The sequence below is a fragment of the Nicotiana tomentosiformis genome, chromosome 3, assembly GCF_000390325.3.
Source record: "Nicotiana tomentosiformis chromosome 3, ASM39032v3, whole genome shotgun sequence".
In the NCBI taxonomy this organism is placed as follows: Eukaryota; Viridiplantae; Streptophyta; class Magnoliopsida; order Solanales; family Solanaceae; genus Nicotiana; species Nicotiana tomentosiformis.
The window spans coordinates 84,776,178-84,792,512 of NC_090814.1; the positions used below are offsets into that span (position 1 = coordinate 84,776,178).

General features: G+C 40.4%; 1 protein-coding gene across 1 annotated transcript; it reads right to left on the reverse strand.

The window, feature by feature from the left end:
* Window positions 1-14,553: 14,553 nt before the first annotated feature.
* Window positions 14,554-15,948, reverse strand: LOC138908112 (uncharacterized). The gene is made up of 3 exons (XM_070198752.1): window positions 15,321-15,948; window positions 14,890-15,203; window positions 14,554-14,832 (listed from the first exon to the last, which is right to left on the reverse strand). Exons 1-3 carry the CDS (start codon window positions 15,946-15,948, stop codon window positions 14,554-14,556), a joined length of 1,221 nt encoding a protein of 406 aa, XP_070054853.1.
* Window positions 15,949-16,335: the final 387 nt, after the last annotated feature.

Sequence of the window (16,335 nt, forward strand, 5' to 3'; positions counted from 1 at the left end):
ATCTGCTTACAAATAATATTATTGTAGTATTATTATCGTTATTTTCCGGTGTCATTTTCCTACAATCTAAGAAACTATGGCAAGTAATACTACTACAGAAATTTTTGATGGTGCTACCAATTTTGGTATTGTCTCCGCTGTTACTATTCCAGCTGTCCTGCCAGATATCCACAATGTTGCAAATACATTATTGCATCTACAACTTGAGCAGACACTGATATCAAAATACAGGTATGTAAATAGATATGGTTATATATCCAATACTAATATTAAAACCTTCAAGAAAAATGTACCTCAATGCAGGAGAAGAGTTGAGATAAATGACAATCTCGCTAAGTAAAAACTAAATTTGACTAAAGCGGATAATATAATTGTTGCGGTCATTTCTCAAACAAATAATGTGGCCGGTGTGAAAAATTGAGTGATAGACTCTGGTGCTACTAGGCACATTTGACACCCAAGTTGAGGAAGGAGAAGAAACTATTTATCTTGGTGACTCAAGAACAACTCGCGTTCTTGGGAAAGAAAAAATTATTCTCAAACTCACATCTGGTAAAACTCTAGCATTGAGTGATGTATTGCATGTTCCTAATATACTAACCAATTTTGTTTCTGTGGGATTATTAGGAAAAGTTGGAGTGAAAGTTTTTTTCGAGCATGATGAGGTTGTATTGACCAAAAATAATATTTTTGTGGGCAACGGATATTGTAATCATGGTTTATTTGTGCTTAATATTTTTGATACTAGATATAAAAATGCATCTTCTTCTGCTTATATGGTTGAGTCAATTTCTTTGTGGCATGCTAGACTAGAACATGTTAATGTCGCGTATATAAAGAAAAGGCAGTCACTAGGATTAATATCTGGTTTAGACTCAAATAATATTGACAAGTGTGAAATATGTGCTGAAGCTAAAAGTCCTAGAAAGACTTATTTTTCTGTAAATAGAAAAACTGAATTGTTATCTTTAATTCACACTGATTTAGGTGATTTGAAGCAGACTATGACTAGAGGTGATAAAAGATATTATGTGACTTTTATTGATGAGTTTTCTAGATATACTAAGTTGTATTTGCTTAGAAATAAAGATGATGCTTTTAATGCTTTTATTTCTTATAAAACTGAGGTTGAAAATCAACTTAGTAGAAAAATCAAGAGAATTAGATTTGATAGAGGTGTAGAATATTTATCTTTGAATGAATTTCGTGAAAAGAATGGAATAATTCATGAAGTAACTCCGCCTTATTCACCTGAGTCAAATGGAGTAGCTGAAAGAAAAAATCGAACATTGAAAGAGATGATGAACTCTATGTTAGTTAGTTCTAATGCTCCTGATAATTTGTGGGGCGAAGCTATTTTATCTACATATCACTTACAAAATAAAATACCACATAGAAGAACTGGCAAAACTCCGTATGAATTATGAAGGGGTTATAAACCTAACTTGAAATATTTAAAAGTGTGGGGGTGTCTTGCTAAAGTTCTTTTGCCTGAACCTAAAAAGAGAAAAATAGGTTCTAAAACTGCTGATTGCATGCTTATTGGTTATGCTGAACATAGTGTTGCATATAGATTTCTTGTTTTAAAAAGTGATGTGCATGATTACAATACTATAATTGAGATAAAGAATCCTGAGTTTTTTGAATATATTTATCTGTCACGACCCAATTTTTCCTCCATTGGGTATCGTGATGGCACCTAGTCTTAGGGACTAAGTAAGCCTAACATTTACTGAATAACAATAATAATTAAATAACATCTAACAATTTTTGAAATGGAAATCTCTATAAAATTTACAATTCCCAAAATCGGTAGTACAAGTCATAAGCTCTACAGAGTTTGCTACAATTTTCTAAATTCAACTGTTTAAAATAAAGTAAACAGTGTGAATACAAATCAGAAGGTGACTCCGAAGCCTGCGAACGCAGCAAGAGGTTTACCTTGAATCTCTACAGTAACAATCCGCACAGCTAGCTAATGATCAACTGACTTCGAAATACCAGGATCTGCACAAAAATGTGCAGAAGTATAGTATGAGTACACCACGGCGGTACCCACCAAGAATCAAGACTAACCTCAGTGGAGTAGTGACGAGGAACAGTCAAGACACCTACTGGACTAAATAACCTGAACAAGTATAAGTATAGAAACAACAGAGTATGATATCTACATAAAGACTACGCGAAGTGGCAATTAATACGGTAATTGCAATAAGGAAGGAACAAAAACAACTATCAGCAGAACACCATAATAATGACATAGAAGAACAAACGGAAACACAGCCTAAATTCGATGAACACAATTAAAAGAAAGGCAGGTAGCAACTAGATGAAACAATCATTTCACACTAGGTTTTAGTCAATAAACTCTACGAGGTACCGAACCTCATACTATTCACAACTCACGGGTCCAAATACTTGAACCCTAACATTGGGCATCCCGTGCCCTCATTACACTTCATAACCGCACTGATGACTCACGTGCCCAATAGATCCATTCTCACATAGACGGCAAGTAACAAGGGTGTGCATCTATACTCAGCAATATCAATAAAACCTCTTAACTGATAAGAGTGCTCAACTACGTGTATGCTTGTGCAAGTGTCCTAACATAGTTCAACCTACCTAGTAAACATAAGAAAAAGGAACGGTCAGCACGTAAAATGTTTTCTCACAACTTTCAAAAGATAAGGCTCACAAAGGTAAGCATGCCACTACACAAATATCAACAACAAGAATGCCCCAGGCCATCACAACTCATCACAAATTAATCCCTGACACATCCCACCTTGTCTCGCCACGTGTGCAATAGTAAAGTAAATGCCCGCCTTGTCTCGCCACACGTACATAATCATGTTCTCACCTTGTCTCGCCATATGCGCAACCCATATATATATATCCCGCCTTGTCACGCCGCATGTACAAATATCAATAGTAATAATAGCACGGCAGAAACCTCGTGCAACCCCATATCAACAACCGCACAGCAGAAACCTCATGCATCACCACAACAAGTACAACAGCTACAATGACAATAATACAGAGTACGGTAAGTAAATCAACTCAAGAACCCTCGATCACAAGAAATGGTAGAACTAGTTCACAAGGAATAACCATGATAAGGAATACTAGGCGTAATAAGAACAGCTCAACAGGGAAGAAAATAATATGTAACAATAGTCCCACAATGTACGGTTCAACAACCAAGAACTAACATGAGTCAAATAATTCCAAATAAGGGCAAGTCCACAAAGGCATAAGATTTCTAAGCTTCTTTTAAGTTTGGACAATTGCAGGAGAGATACAGTCAATTCAAATAAAGGTAGGCAGCGAGAAGAGTCACCATAACCTCAATTAAGGGAGAACATTTACAAAAGGGATAACTACAACTTCAAATAAAGATAGACAGTTAGGGAAAAGATAACATGGTAATGGAAGAGAAAACAGTTTCAATTAAGGCACATATGAATCAAGTAACAATAAGAGTGGATCATGACGCAATTGATTCTAATTAAGTAGGTAATGGTGAAACTAGAAATTAAGGAACGTAATTATAACAAGAACAACTGCATATTCAATGAATACATGGACCTAAGAACCCTAAAAGGCCAATTTTTCACAAATAAGTCTGAGCATGTACTCGTCACCTCACGTACATAGACTACAATTAGCATAGAAGACTCAAATCTTAAGGGGTAGTTCCCCCACACAAAATTAGGCAAGATACTTACCTCAAAGAAGACAAACCGATACTCTAAAATAAACTTCTCGGTGAAATGGCCTACAGATGGCTCAAATCTAATTAAAATAACTTCAAAGCACAAATAAAACTCATAAGAAACTATTTCGGATCATAAAGCTTCTGTAAATCCCCGTAAAAATAAATTCTTAATGATTTAAGTTTTTAAAGTGCGCCAACGGTATTTGGGAATAACGTATTTGAGTATTAAAGGAGACCTATGGGATAGAGCTACATAATTTTGAATTGATAATGTATGTTTAAGGTGTGTTGGAATATACTAAGGAGTTTTGTGAATGGCAAGAACTTGTGTGGAACAAGTTGGATACATTAAGTGGAAAGGATGTTTCAATTGGCACAAGACCCGATTTTAAATGAAAAGAACTCCCTCAATATAATGACTTAGGTAGTGATATATCTATAAAATTAAATCTATTTGAGTATAGTTTCCAACGCATCAAACCGTTCGTCATTTGGATATTTCTACAGAAAGTTATGGCCATTTTACTGGACATGTGTCATATGCGCGCCTAGATGCGCGGCCGCACATATTTGAGAGTTTCTGCCTCAGGTGCGCGGCCAGATGCATGGCCACTTGCCCAGGTGCGCGACCGCGCACGTAGGAGCTCATTTAATACCCCCAAGGCCGGGTAGAGAGAGGGGTTAAGTCATTTTTAGCTAAAACCTGATATTTTAGAGAGAAGTGAGAGTGTTCTAGAGAGAGGAAGTAGATGAAGTGTTTTGTTCATCAAGATCTTGTTCAAGCCTTAAAATCCAACAAGGAAATCTCACAAGATCTTCACTCAAGAGGTAAGATTCAAACCCCTAGTCTTCAATTTCGAGCTTGGGGTAAAAGGTGGGTGATTGGGAGTATGATTCTTGGGTGTAAGAGTATTAATTATACATGCTTGTACCAAAAAGGTTTGTGGGAAGATTGTTGAGCTCAAATAAGTAAGGATTAGGTTGTGGAGTGAAAGAAATCTTGTAGAAGAACCTTGTAGTTAAATTTGCACACCTAGTATTTGATAAAATGCTCAAATGAGCTGAGACCATGAATATCTTCCTAATTATGGTTCAATTTGTTATGTCTCAAAATAGATTGGGATTGCTAGAATTTCTGGAATGTTGTAGTAATTTAAGGAAAGCTCAAAGCGAGGTATGTTGGCTAAACTTTCTATCCTAGAATCGAATTACATAATGTTTCCGTAAGTTTCAAGTATGGTTGGCTCAAGATTCCTAACTTCTATATTCCGGGTTATTCCCTTCAAACTTGGTTATTCCTAATGAGCCTTATGTCGAAAGATAGTTGTTCGAAGTATGGTTTGCGTATTAAAATGCCATATCTTTGAGTCGTGTTCCAAATGAAGGTTATGATTTCAAATTGTGTGAGAAAATCTCAATATTCTTAAGACTCTTAACTGCTCATATGTGTGCCTAAAGTTTTGACTGAAAATGTCTTGTGGTTGATAATCTATAAAGATGCTTGAAGATAAAATAAGTGAATTGGGGATATAGAGTGTGGCCAACGTGCCAAGAATTTAAGTTATAATTTTGGCTACTGGTGCCAATGAAATGATGGAGTGTGATAAAGATTATGAAATGCGCCTTGACTCAACTGTTTAAAAATGATTTCGAAAATAGAATTGCCTAAAAGTTTTTGTACGAAATTCATGCCCATAAGTGGTTGTTTTAACTAATGCTTTGCTTTATAAATATATCCAGTGTGATTCGAGTTCTATATACTCATGTGTTAAAATTGTACGTTATTATTTCTGGGGAAGAGTATTGCAAGAATAAATTGTGTATTGATTGTTTATGATTTTTTATGTGTGTTTCTATTGTTGGTTGGTATGCCTCATTCTTTGGGAAGACACCATTTGTGTTTGAAGTTCTCATTTCAAATGGATATGAAGTATATGATTTCTGAAATATTCTATATATTGATAATTGATGGTGATCTTTGAAATTGAAAGAGGTGAAAGTGTGGAATATGAAATACGGCAATCGTGCTAGGAATAAAGAATCTTGTGAATGGCCAAATTAGACAATGAAATATTGTTGTTGTGAGTGACTGGAAATACTAATGAGAATTTATACAATGTGAATGATGTTGAGGTGAGTACAATTGTATTTATGTTACCTTTGTGTGCAAATCAAATAAAAAAAATATTTTTGGGAGCATCATTAGCAAAACCGAGGAAGGGTGGGTCATAAGGCCCACACCTGAAACTACACGTGCCGGTGTAGGGGTGAATTATGATTATTCCCCTTATTTGGGATGAGATTGATGTGATAAAATTATTCCTCTTAATTGAAATTGAGATTTTGGTTGATGTCTTCAAATAAGACATTCTAGCCGATCGGGTCGTGATCGGACTCCGTGCTAAAATTACGGTAGTATTGGTATTGATAGTAATTGTGGTTGATTCTCTAAGGAGATAGCCTAGCCGATCGGGTCGTGATCGGACTCCGTGCTAAAATTACGGTGGTATTGGTATTGATAGTAATTGTGGTTGATTCTCTAAGGAGATAGCCTAGCCAATCGGGTCGTGATCGAACTCCGTGCTAAAATTATAGTGGTATTGGTAATGATAGTAATTATGGTTGATGTCTCTAATGAGATAGCCTAGCCGGTCGGGTCGTGATCGGACTCCGTGCTAAAAGTACGGTGGCATTGTTATTGTAAACACTGATATTGTGAACATTGGTATTGTGAATAGTGATATTTTAAACAATGGTATATCGGTGCTAATGATCTCCCAACTAAAAATATTGTATATGAAGTTCATATTTTGAACATTATTATGTTTTAAGTGGACATTTGGATATTGTTGATTGTGACTTGCTGTTTCTATGTGTTGCCTTTTATTATATGGGCATTCTATTTTGAAAGATGACTTTTAGCTATATATATTAGTGCTATTTGACGGTATTAACGTCCCTTTTGCCAGGGCGCTGCATCTTTAACGTATGCAGGTGGTTCTACAGTAGACGGTATTAGTCAGTGATAGCGGTACATTCTCTTCAGCTGACTTGGTGAGCCTCACTTCATTACGGGGTCATGTATCTTTTGCTTCTCATGTACTTTGTGGTTGAGTTATAGCTGGGGCTTTGTTGCCCGCATTTCCATATTTCTCTTCTGTTGTACTTAGAGGCTCCGCAGACAAGTTATGGGTGGTATTTAGTGTGGGGAATTGAATTAGAAATGTTGGTATTTGAAAATCATTTTTTTCATTAATCCTATAAACTCGTAATATTTTGGGAAATTATGAATGAAGTTGCTAATGGAAATGAAATGGGAGTTGCTAATGAAATCTTTTGAAAGTTTGATTAACGGAGTACATCTTCTCTTTATTCATGGATGAGTTTGGGTAGAAGAAAATCCAACATGCTTGCTCGGCCGGGTTCACTCGGTTGAGCGCCGGTCACGCTCCCCGAGTTTGGGGTATGACAAACTTGGTATCAGAGCTTAAGGTTTTAAAGTTCCTAGGATATCTCAGAGCCGTGTCTAGTAGAGTCCTTCTTATCGGTGTGTTGTCGACCACATTTATAATGAGGAGGCTACTTGGGCATTTAGGAATTTCACCCTTCTTTGATACTCCAGATCGTGCGATAAAGCTCAAGGTAGGAAGTTAAATTCCTCACCATGTCTCATTTTCCATATGAGTAACCCACGAGTTCGAGACAACGAGGAGATATTAAAAGAACTAGTTGCTAGGGGAAGTGTCGCTTTCCTATTAATGTTACCGCGCCACCGGAATATGTGGTGAGAGCACCTAAGAAATGAAAGAGGATTATTAGTATCAATAAGCCAGAATGTTTGATATGAAAGAAGAGCCACTCGGGTTTATGTTGGATGATTCTTGTAGCATGTTATTATTGTGGAAAGAAGGGGCACAAGAAGAACAAATGCCCTTAGGTTGGGTACACCCATCTCGGTTTGCCTGATATGCGGGCTGGAACATTTTGCGTCATGTTGGGAGTATGCTTAGAAGCGTGTTGGGGTGGTAGATTTGGGCAATTCCAAAAGCCCATACAACGAGTTGTTATAGAGATTGTTAATCCAGTCACGAGTCCTGGAGGAAGGATAAGGGGGATGCTTATGATGTATGCAAAAAGAGTAAATATCAGGTAAGTGGGGCGACTCAGTTTAGCGGACCCCATCCTTGTTGTGTGGAGTGTATGGGATGTCATTCGGGGGTACGTCACTATGGTACTAATGTAAGTTTTGGATGTGGAGTAGAGGGGCATCAATTAAAGTACTGCCCTGTCAATCTAATGTCATCAAGTAAGTCGTTCCTTAGTACATCATTATGAACACGCATAGTTTTTCCTTGTTATATATGTACATCTATATTGAAGAGCCTTCATAAACATGGTCTTAACAAGACGTTGAATCACAAAACATTGCCTGTACTTACTTTCTAAACAAGACGCATTATTCATGAAGCCACTCTATCCCAAATTCTCTTATTTACAACCTCTTGAGGAATTGAGTTCTATAATGATTTCCTTGGAATGAGTTATAACCCTAGGTTAATATTTCCCACTTGCTCACATATTTCCTTGGAATGAACTTCTTACAGAACGTTTTGATTCAAATGGATAATATCTGCTCACTTGTGCCTATGCACGCACCACCATAATATTTACATATGTGGTATCAAATCTAATATAAAGCAGCCTAGTGTTGAGGTCCTTCTTGAGCCACTCCTTTTCTCTCCGGTGTATGTTGCTTCTATGGTTTGAACAACCACTTTGTTCCTTTGTATATATTATCATGAATCCTTTTCACCATCTAGTAACATGAGAGCATATTGATTTGAAAGAAAAGTTCGTTGTATCTCTAGTCCTCTCATATAGAATTAACTATCAGGAAGGGTTAAGCTATCAGAATGATAATAATCTCACAAATGTTCAACTTCTTTTTCATCCTCATTGGGTTTGTGGCATAGATTCCCTGTGTCAAATACTGTTAAGAGCGTAATGCAACTTCGTGTATCTTGAAACCCATATCATATTCAGAGTGTTAGAATATTCTCATTTCGAGTTAAACAGATTTTTCCTACATTCCAAGAGGCGACTAGTGTCACATACTTGGCTATCTCACTTTGAGGCCTACTATTGCCGAACAAGGCACATATGAAATGAAACAATTGTTGTTGTCCTTTTCATGACTCGTTTCTTTTAAATCTCAGAATCACGAACATGGTCCCCACATTATCAATGCATACTAGGAAACTCTATGCCTCATTTGTCAAATCAATGATGTCATCATAATGATTAACCATGCCAGCGCTATTGGTAGTGTCACGACCCAATTCTATTATAGGCCGTGATGACGCCCAACACCGTTGTTAGGCAAGCCAAAACTGATCAACTAGTGACTTCCCGCTTAGATAGATTTGTAAACGATAGCTTTTTCCTTATTTAAAAAAAAAAGATTTAGGACTTTGCAATTTTAACATAAATAAATGGAAGCAATTAGTACTAATCGTAATCATCTGAGCAAACCAAAATCATAAGTCTACTAGTGTGTGTGCCAAGACCTAGTGTCACAAGTATGTGGGCAAACTAGTAGAATATACAAAACAATGCTAGCCTACTGTCTGAAAGGAAATAGATAGAAAATAAAATAACATAAGAGAGACTCTAGCTGCTGCAGAACGACTCAAAAGGATAGCTCACCGGGAAGTCTCGAGCTGGGAAATCAGTCTACACGTCGGACTGGTGGCCAGATGCACCTGCCTCAAATCCTGTACAATCAAGTACAAAAGTGTAGCATGAGTACATGAAAATATGTACCCAGTAAATATCCAGTCTAACCTCGAAGAAGTAGTAACGAGGGGTCGACTTTGACACTCACTATGGCCAACAATATAATAATATGTTATTCTAAATAAGCATGATACACATAACTAACAATAAACTCAGAACAAGAAATAATTGTACAGTTCTTCTATCATATCTAAGAAGACAAAATACTTCCTTCATTTTAAACAAATGATCTCTAAAACAGTAAATTTATACCAATTATAAAAAAGGGCTTTCACTTCTATTATCACATACAAATTCCACCGAGGACGTTCTGTCCAATCCAACATGAAAATGTAAATTGTGCACTGCCAAGGGTCAAACGGGGCGAACCATAGATGCATCTATTAACTTGCCTAGGCGAACGGCCCGCTCCTATGAGAGTAGTAGAAATAGTCACCCCGCTCGCGAAATATACTTGCGACGCGGTTAATATAAATATAACGTAATTTTTCTCAATTCTTTTCAAAATATTAATTTACTTGAAACCTTTGAAATCTTAAAATCCTCAACTTAGTTCCATTCAATGCGAATAAACAATTATGTTCAGATAACGGTACCCACAAAGCATGGTGTAAGCCTAGAACTACCCGAACATAACAAGAATAGTAGCTACGTACGGACTCTCGTCACTTCGTGCGCACATAGCCCCCACAACTAATCATACATTAATTAAGTTTACCTATGGGGAAATTTCCGTCTTACAAGGTTAGAAAAGACACTTACCTTGCTTTAAGGCCTACTTTCCGGTCCAAGCTTATGACCAAACCCTCAATTTGGTGCCGAACAATCCAAAACTATAAAATAGTGTAGAAACTAATCAATATGGGCTTAAAAGTTCATATCCCTACTATTTAAGTAATTTCCCAACCCTAAATGCATGATTCCTAAAATTTGTCCCTGGGCCCACGTGCCCGAATTCTGGAAATTTTTGAAGAAAGTTGTTACCCATAACCTTAGGAACATAAATATATGATTTTCATTAAGTTCCATAACCATTTTCGCGGTAAAACTCCATTTTTATCAAAAACCTAGGTTTTCCTCTAACCCCATGATTTTCACTAATTTACATGTTATAACCTACCCACAAACCATGTATTTAACTCACATTTGATAGGAATTACTTATCTCAACTAGTTGATGGAAATCCCCTCTCTAACCAGCTCCAAAATCGCCCCCAAGAATAGTAAGAAGTGAGCAAAAGTGCTCAAACCCCGTTTTAAAACATCACTGCCCTTCATCGACTTCCGCACCTGCGGTTAAATTGGCGCACCTACGCTTCCGCTTCTGCGGACAACTCGCGCAGGTGCGGACCAAAGATAGGCTGCCTTATCTCGCTTCTACGCCCAAGTGATCGCACCTGCAGACACGCATCAACGACAAACGACGCACACCTGCGACACTGCCCGCTCCTGCGATGCCTGCCTTCGCACCTGCGCTTTCGCAGGTGCGGTCCTTCTTCTGCTTCTACGATGGCTGGGAAGCCTATGCTGGGATGCATCTGCGATCATGGGGCTTGCACCTACGAGCTCGCACCTACGGCTGACCAAGTGCAGGTGCGATTATGACAGCAGCTGGAGCTTCAGCTTTGGCTTCCAAATTCCAACTTGGTCTGAGCCTCGTCCGATTGACACTCGGGGCCCCCGTGGCCCCGTCCGAATATACCAACAAGTTTAAAATCAGAAAACGGACTCGCTCGAACTCTCAAAACGCCCGAAACAATATTAAAACTAAGAATCACACCCTAAAACCAATTGAATCAAACTTAAGAACTTCAAGTTCTTCAATTTACTTTCAATGCACCGAAACGTACTTATACTATTCGGAATGATACCAAATTTTGCGTGCAAGTCTTAAATGACACTACGGAACTATTCCCGGTCTTGGAATTCCTTTTGGACCTCGATATTACCAAAACCCACTCAAAACCAAATTTTAAAGAACTTCTAAAACCTTCAAGAACCAACTTTCACTGTTGGGCGACAAAACGCTCCCGGGTCATCCAAAACCCGATTCGAATATACGCCAAGTCTGAAATCATCATATGAACCTATTGGAACCGTCAAATCCCGATTCTGAGGTCGTTTACTCAAAATGTTGACCAAAGTCAAACTTAGCCTTTCAAGCCATCCTTAAGGAACCAAGTGTTCCGATTTCAACCCAAACTCTTCCAAATCCCGAACCAACCATCCCCGCAAGTCATAAATTAGTAAAAGCATGTAGGGGAAGTCTTATTTAGGGGAACGGGGTTCTAGAAAGAAAAATGACCGGTCGGATCGTTACATTCTCCACCCCTTAAACAATTGTTCGTCCTCGAACGGGTTTAGATTCATACCTGAAGTGCTGAATAAGTGTGGATATCTGCTCCGCATGTCCACCTCGGACTCCTAGGTTGCCTCCTCGACTGGTTGGCCCCTCCACTGAACCCTTACCGCAGAAATCCTCTTGGACCTCAACTGGCGATCCTGCCTAGAAACAATAGCAACTGGCTCCTCCTCATAGCCCAAGCTCTCATCTAGTTGAATAGTGCTGAAGTCTAACACATGTGACAGGTCGGTATGGTACCTCCGGAGCATAAACACGTGAAAAACTGGATGAACCCCTGATAGGCTGGGAGGTAAAGTAAGCTTATAAGCAACCTCCCCAACTCGCCTCAACACCTCAAATGGGCCTATAAACCTTGGGCACAACTTGCCATTCTTTTTGAATCTCATAATACCCTTCATCGGTGAGACTTTCAAGAGAACCTTCTCGCCTACCATAAATGATACATCACGCGCCTTCTGATCCGTGTAACTCTTCTGTCTGGACTGTGCTGTGCGAAGTTGCTCCTGAATCAACTTTACCTTTTCCAAGGCATCCTTCACCAGATCAGTACTATATAACCTAGCCTCACCGAGATCAAACCACCCGATGGGAGAACGACATCGCCGACCATATAAAGCTTCAAATGGGGCCATCTTGATGCTGGAATGATAACTGTTGTTGTAAGCAGACTCGGCCAATTGCAAGAACTGATCCCAATGTCCCCCAAAGTCAATCACACATGCTCTCAGCATGTCCTCCAATATCTGAACTATCCGCTCTGACTGCTCGTCGATCTGTGGATGAAATGATGTGCTGAGCTCTACACGGGTCCCCAACTCACTATGTACGGCTCTCCAGAAATGTGAAGTGAACTGAGGGCCTCTATATGATATGATGAAAACAGGCACACCGTGCAACTATCTCCCTAATATAAATCTGGGCCAATTTCTCTGAAGTATAGGTAGTCACAACTGGAATGAAGTGTGCTAACTTGGTCAACCTATCGACAATGACCCAAACTGCATCAAACTTCCACAAGGTCCTCGGCAATCCAACTACAAAGTCCATAGTAATGCGATCCCATTTCCACTCAAGTATAATCATCTGCTGAAGTAGGCCACCTGGCCTCTGGTGCTCATACTTAACCTGTTGGCAATTTAAGCACCTAGTCACATACTCAACTATGTCTTTTTTCATCCGCTGCCACCAATAATGTTATCTCAGGTCACGATACATCTTCGTAGCACCTGGATAAATGGAATACCGAGAACTGTGTGCCTCCTCTAGAATCCTCTCCCTTAAGCCATCGACATTAGGAACACATAGGCGACCCTGGAGTCGCAGAACATCATACTCGCCAATAGAAACCTCCTTGGCATTACCCTTTAGTATCGTCTCTCTGAGAACTACCAAATGCAGATCATCGAGCTGCCGAGCCTTGATCTGCCCCAATAATGAAGACTGGGCAACAACACATGCAAGAACTCGGCTGGGCTCTAAAATGTCCAACCTCACAAATCTGTTAGCCAAGGACTGAATGTCCAAAGCTAGTGGCCTCTCCTCTGCTGAAATAAATGCCAATCTACCCATACTCTCTGCCTTCCTGCTTAAGGCATCCGCGACCACATTTGCCTTGCCTGGATGATAAAGAATGGTGATGTCATAATCCTTCAGTAACTCAAGCCATCCACGCTGTCTGAAATTGAGATCCTTTTGCTTGAAAAAATGTTGTAAGCTGCGATGATCAGTATAAACCTCACATGATACCCCATACAGATAATGCCTCCATATCTTAAGAGCATGGACAATCGAGGCCAACTCCAAGTCGTGCACATGGTAATTATTCTCATGTATGTTCAGCTGACGTGAAGCATATGCAATAACTCGCCCCTCCTGCATCAAGACACAAACCAAGCCAACGCGTGAAGTGTCACAATAAATCGTATACATCCCTGAACGGGAAGGCAACACTAGAACTGATGCTGTGGTCAAAGCTGTCTTGAGCTTCTGAAAGCTCGCCTCACAATCAATGGACCAACGGAATGGAGCACCCTTCTGGGTCAATCTAGTCAAAGGTTCCGCAATGGATAAAAAGCCTTGCACAAACCGGTGATAATAACCTGCTAACCCTAGGAAACTCCTGATCTCAGTCACCAAAGTGGGACGAGGCCAACTCTGAACTGCCTCGGCTGATACAATATGCCCCAAGAATGCCACAGACTCTAGCCAAAACTCACACTTGGAGAACTTAACATATAGCTTCTGTTCTCGCAAGGTCTGAAGTACCACTCTCAAATGTTGCTCGTGCTCTCCCAGGATACATGAGTAAATCAAGATGTTATCAATGAAGACAATAACGAAGGAATCAATATAAGGCATGAACACCCGATTCATCAAATCCATAAACGCCGTTGGGGCATTAGTCAAGCCGAAGGACATCACTAGAAACTCATAATGACCATATCTGGTACGTAAGGCAGTCTTCGGAACATCTGAGCCCCGGATCTTCAACTGATGGTACCCCGATCTCAAGTCGATCTTAGAAAACACCTGGCACCCTACAACCGGTCAAACAAATCATCAATACGCGGCAATAGGTACCTGTTCTTGATGGTAACCTTATTCAACTGGCGGTAATCAATGCACATCCGCATAGTTCTATCTTTCTTCTTCACAAATAACACTGGTGCACCCTAAGGTGATACACTCGGTCTAACAAACCCCTTTGTCAATAACTCCTCAAGCTGCTCCTTCAACTCCTTCAGATCTTTTGGAGCCATACGGTACGGTGGGATAGATATAGGTTGTGTACCTGGAGCCAAATCAATACTGAAATTAATATCACGATCTCGAAGCATACCTGGAAGGTCAGAAGGAAACACATCGGCTAATTCCCGGATTACTGGCACTGAATCAGTCGTCGGAGACTCCGCGGTGGTATCCCGAACATATGCTAGATATGCCAAACAACCCTTTTAGACCAGATGTCGAGCCTTCAAAAAAGAGATAATCTGACTAGATGTACTAACGGAGGAACCCTTCCACTCTAATATCGGCAACTCTGGCATCGCTAAAGTAACAGTCTTGGCATGACAATCAAGGATGGCATGATATGGGGATAACCATTCCATGCCCAGGATGACCTCAAAGTCGATCATATCAAGTAATAGAAGGTCTGCTCTAGTCTCGTAACCACAGAATGTAACCATACAAGACCGGTAGATCCGATCCACAACCACAGAATCACCCACATGAGTGGACACATAAACAAGAGTACCCAAGGATTCACGAGGAATAACCAGGAAATGAGCAAATAGAGATGACACATATGAATAGGTTGACCCTGGATCAAATAATACTGAAGCATCCCTACCGCATACATAAATAATACCTGTGAGCATGGCATCTGAGGCCACTATATCTGGTCTGGCCAGAAAAGCATTGAATCTAGCTGGAGCACCGGCTGGCTGGCCTCCGCCTGGCTGAACAATAGCTGGTTGACCTCCCCCTGCCTGGCCTCCACCTCTAGGACGACCCATACCTGCCTTTCCTCCGCCTCTGAGCGGTCGGACGACTGGTGCTGTAATCATAGGCTGATGACCCTGCTGTACTGTCTTGCCCCGAAGTTTGGGACAAAATCTCTTCATGTGACCCAAATCCCCACACTCATAACAACCCCGCGCCATAGACTGCTGTCCTGAAGTCTGACCCTGATGGCCTGAATACTCACTAGAACAACCCTGGATGGCTAGTGGGCGGTATGAACTCTCTAGCATGGCACTGAAGTAGGCACTGGAGGAACCCTGATGAACTGGTGGGCGATAAGAACTCTCTGGCATAGAAATGAAATACGGCCGTGCTGGATCACCCCAAGGAAGTGGTGGTGGTGCTAGATATGTGGTCCTGCTAGGCTGACCCCTCCCAAACTGACCTCTGCCCCTAGCCGGGGCACCTCTAAACTCTCCCGAGAATCGGGTCCTCTTTTCTTGCTGCATCTGCTCTCTACCCCTCTGGCGATAGCCCTCAATCCTCCGAGCAATCTCTACTACTTGTTGATAATTAGTACCCATCTCAACCTCCCTGGCCATGCTAGCCCGAATACTGGGGTGTAACCGTGCAACAAATCTCCGCACTCTCTCTGCGTCCGTAGGAAGTATCATAAGTGGATGGCATGACAACTCAAAAAATCTCGCCTCATAATCAGTCACAGACATCTGACCCTACTCGAGCTGCTCAAACTGACACCACAACTCTTCCCTCTGAAAGGGTGGAATATACCTGTCCAATAGAAACCGTGTAAACTGATCCCAAGTCATGGGAGGAGAACCCGCTGGGCTGCCAAGAAGGTAAGACTGCCACCATCTACGGGCCTAGCCCTCCAGCTGGAAAGCGGTGAAATCTACTCCATGGGACTCCAATATCCTCATGTTGTGCAGTCTGTCCCTGCACTGATCAATAAAGTCCTGGGGGTCCTT

What these genes read in the sequence shown, in the direction of transcription:
- LOC138908112 (XM_070198752.1), bottom strand. Translation starts at nt 15,948, where the DNA reads ATGGCCAGGGAGGTTGAGATGGGTACTAATTATCAACAAGTAGTAGAG. An exon ending in AGGCGGAGGCCAGCCAGCCG is followed by an intron (nt 15,204 to 15,320) that starts GTGCTCCAGCTA and finishes TATTTGATCCAG; the next exon opens with GGTCAACCTATTCATATGTG. An exon ending in TAGAGTGGAAGGGTTCCTCC is followed by an intron (nt 14,833 to 14,889) that starts GTTAGTACATCT and finishes CTGGTCTAAAAG; the next exon opens with GGTTGTTTGGCATATCTAGC.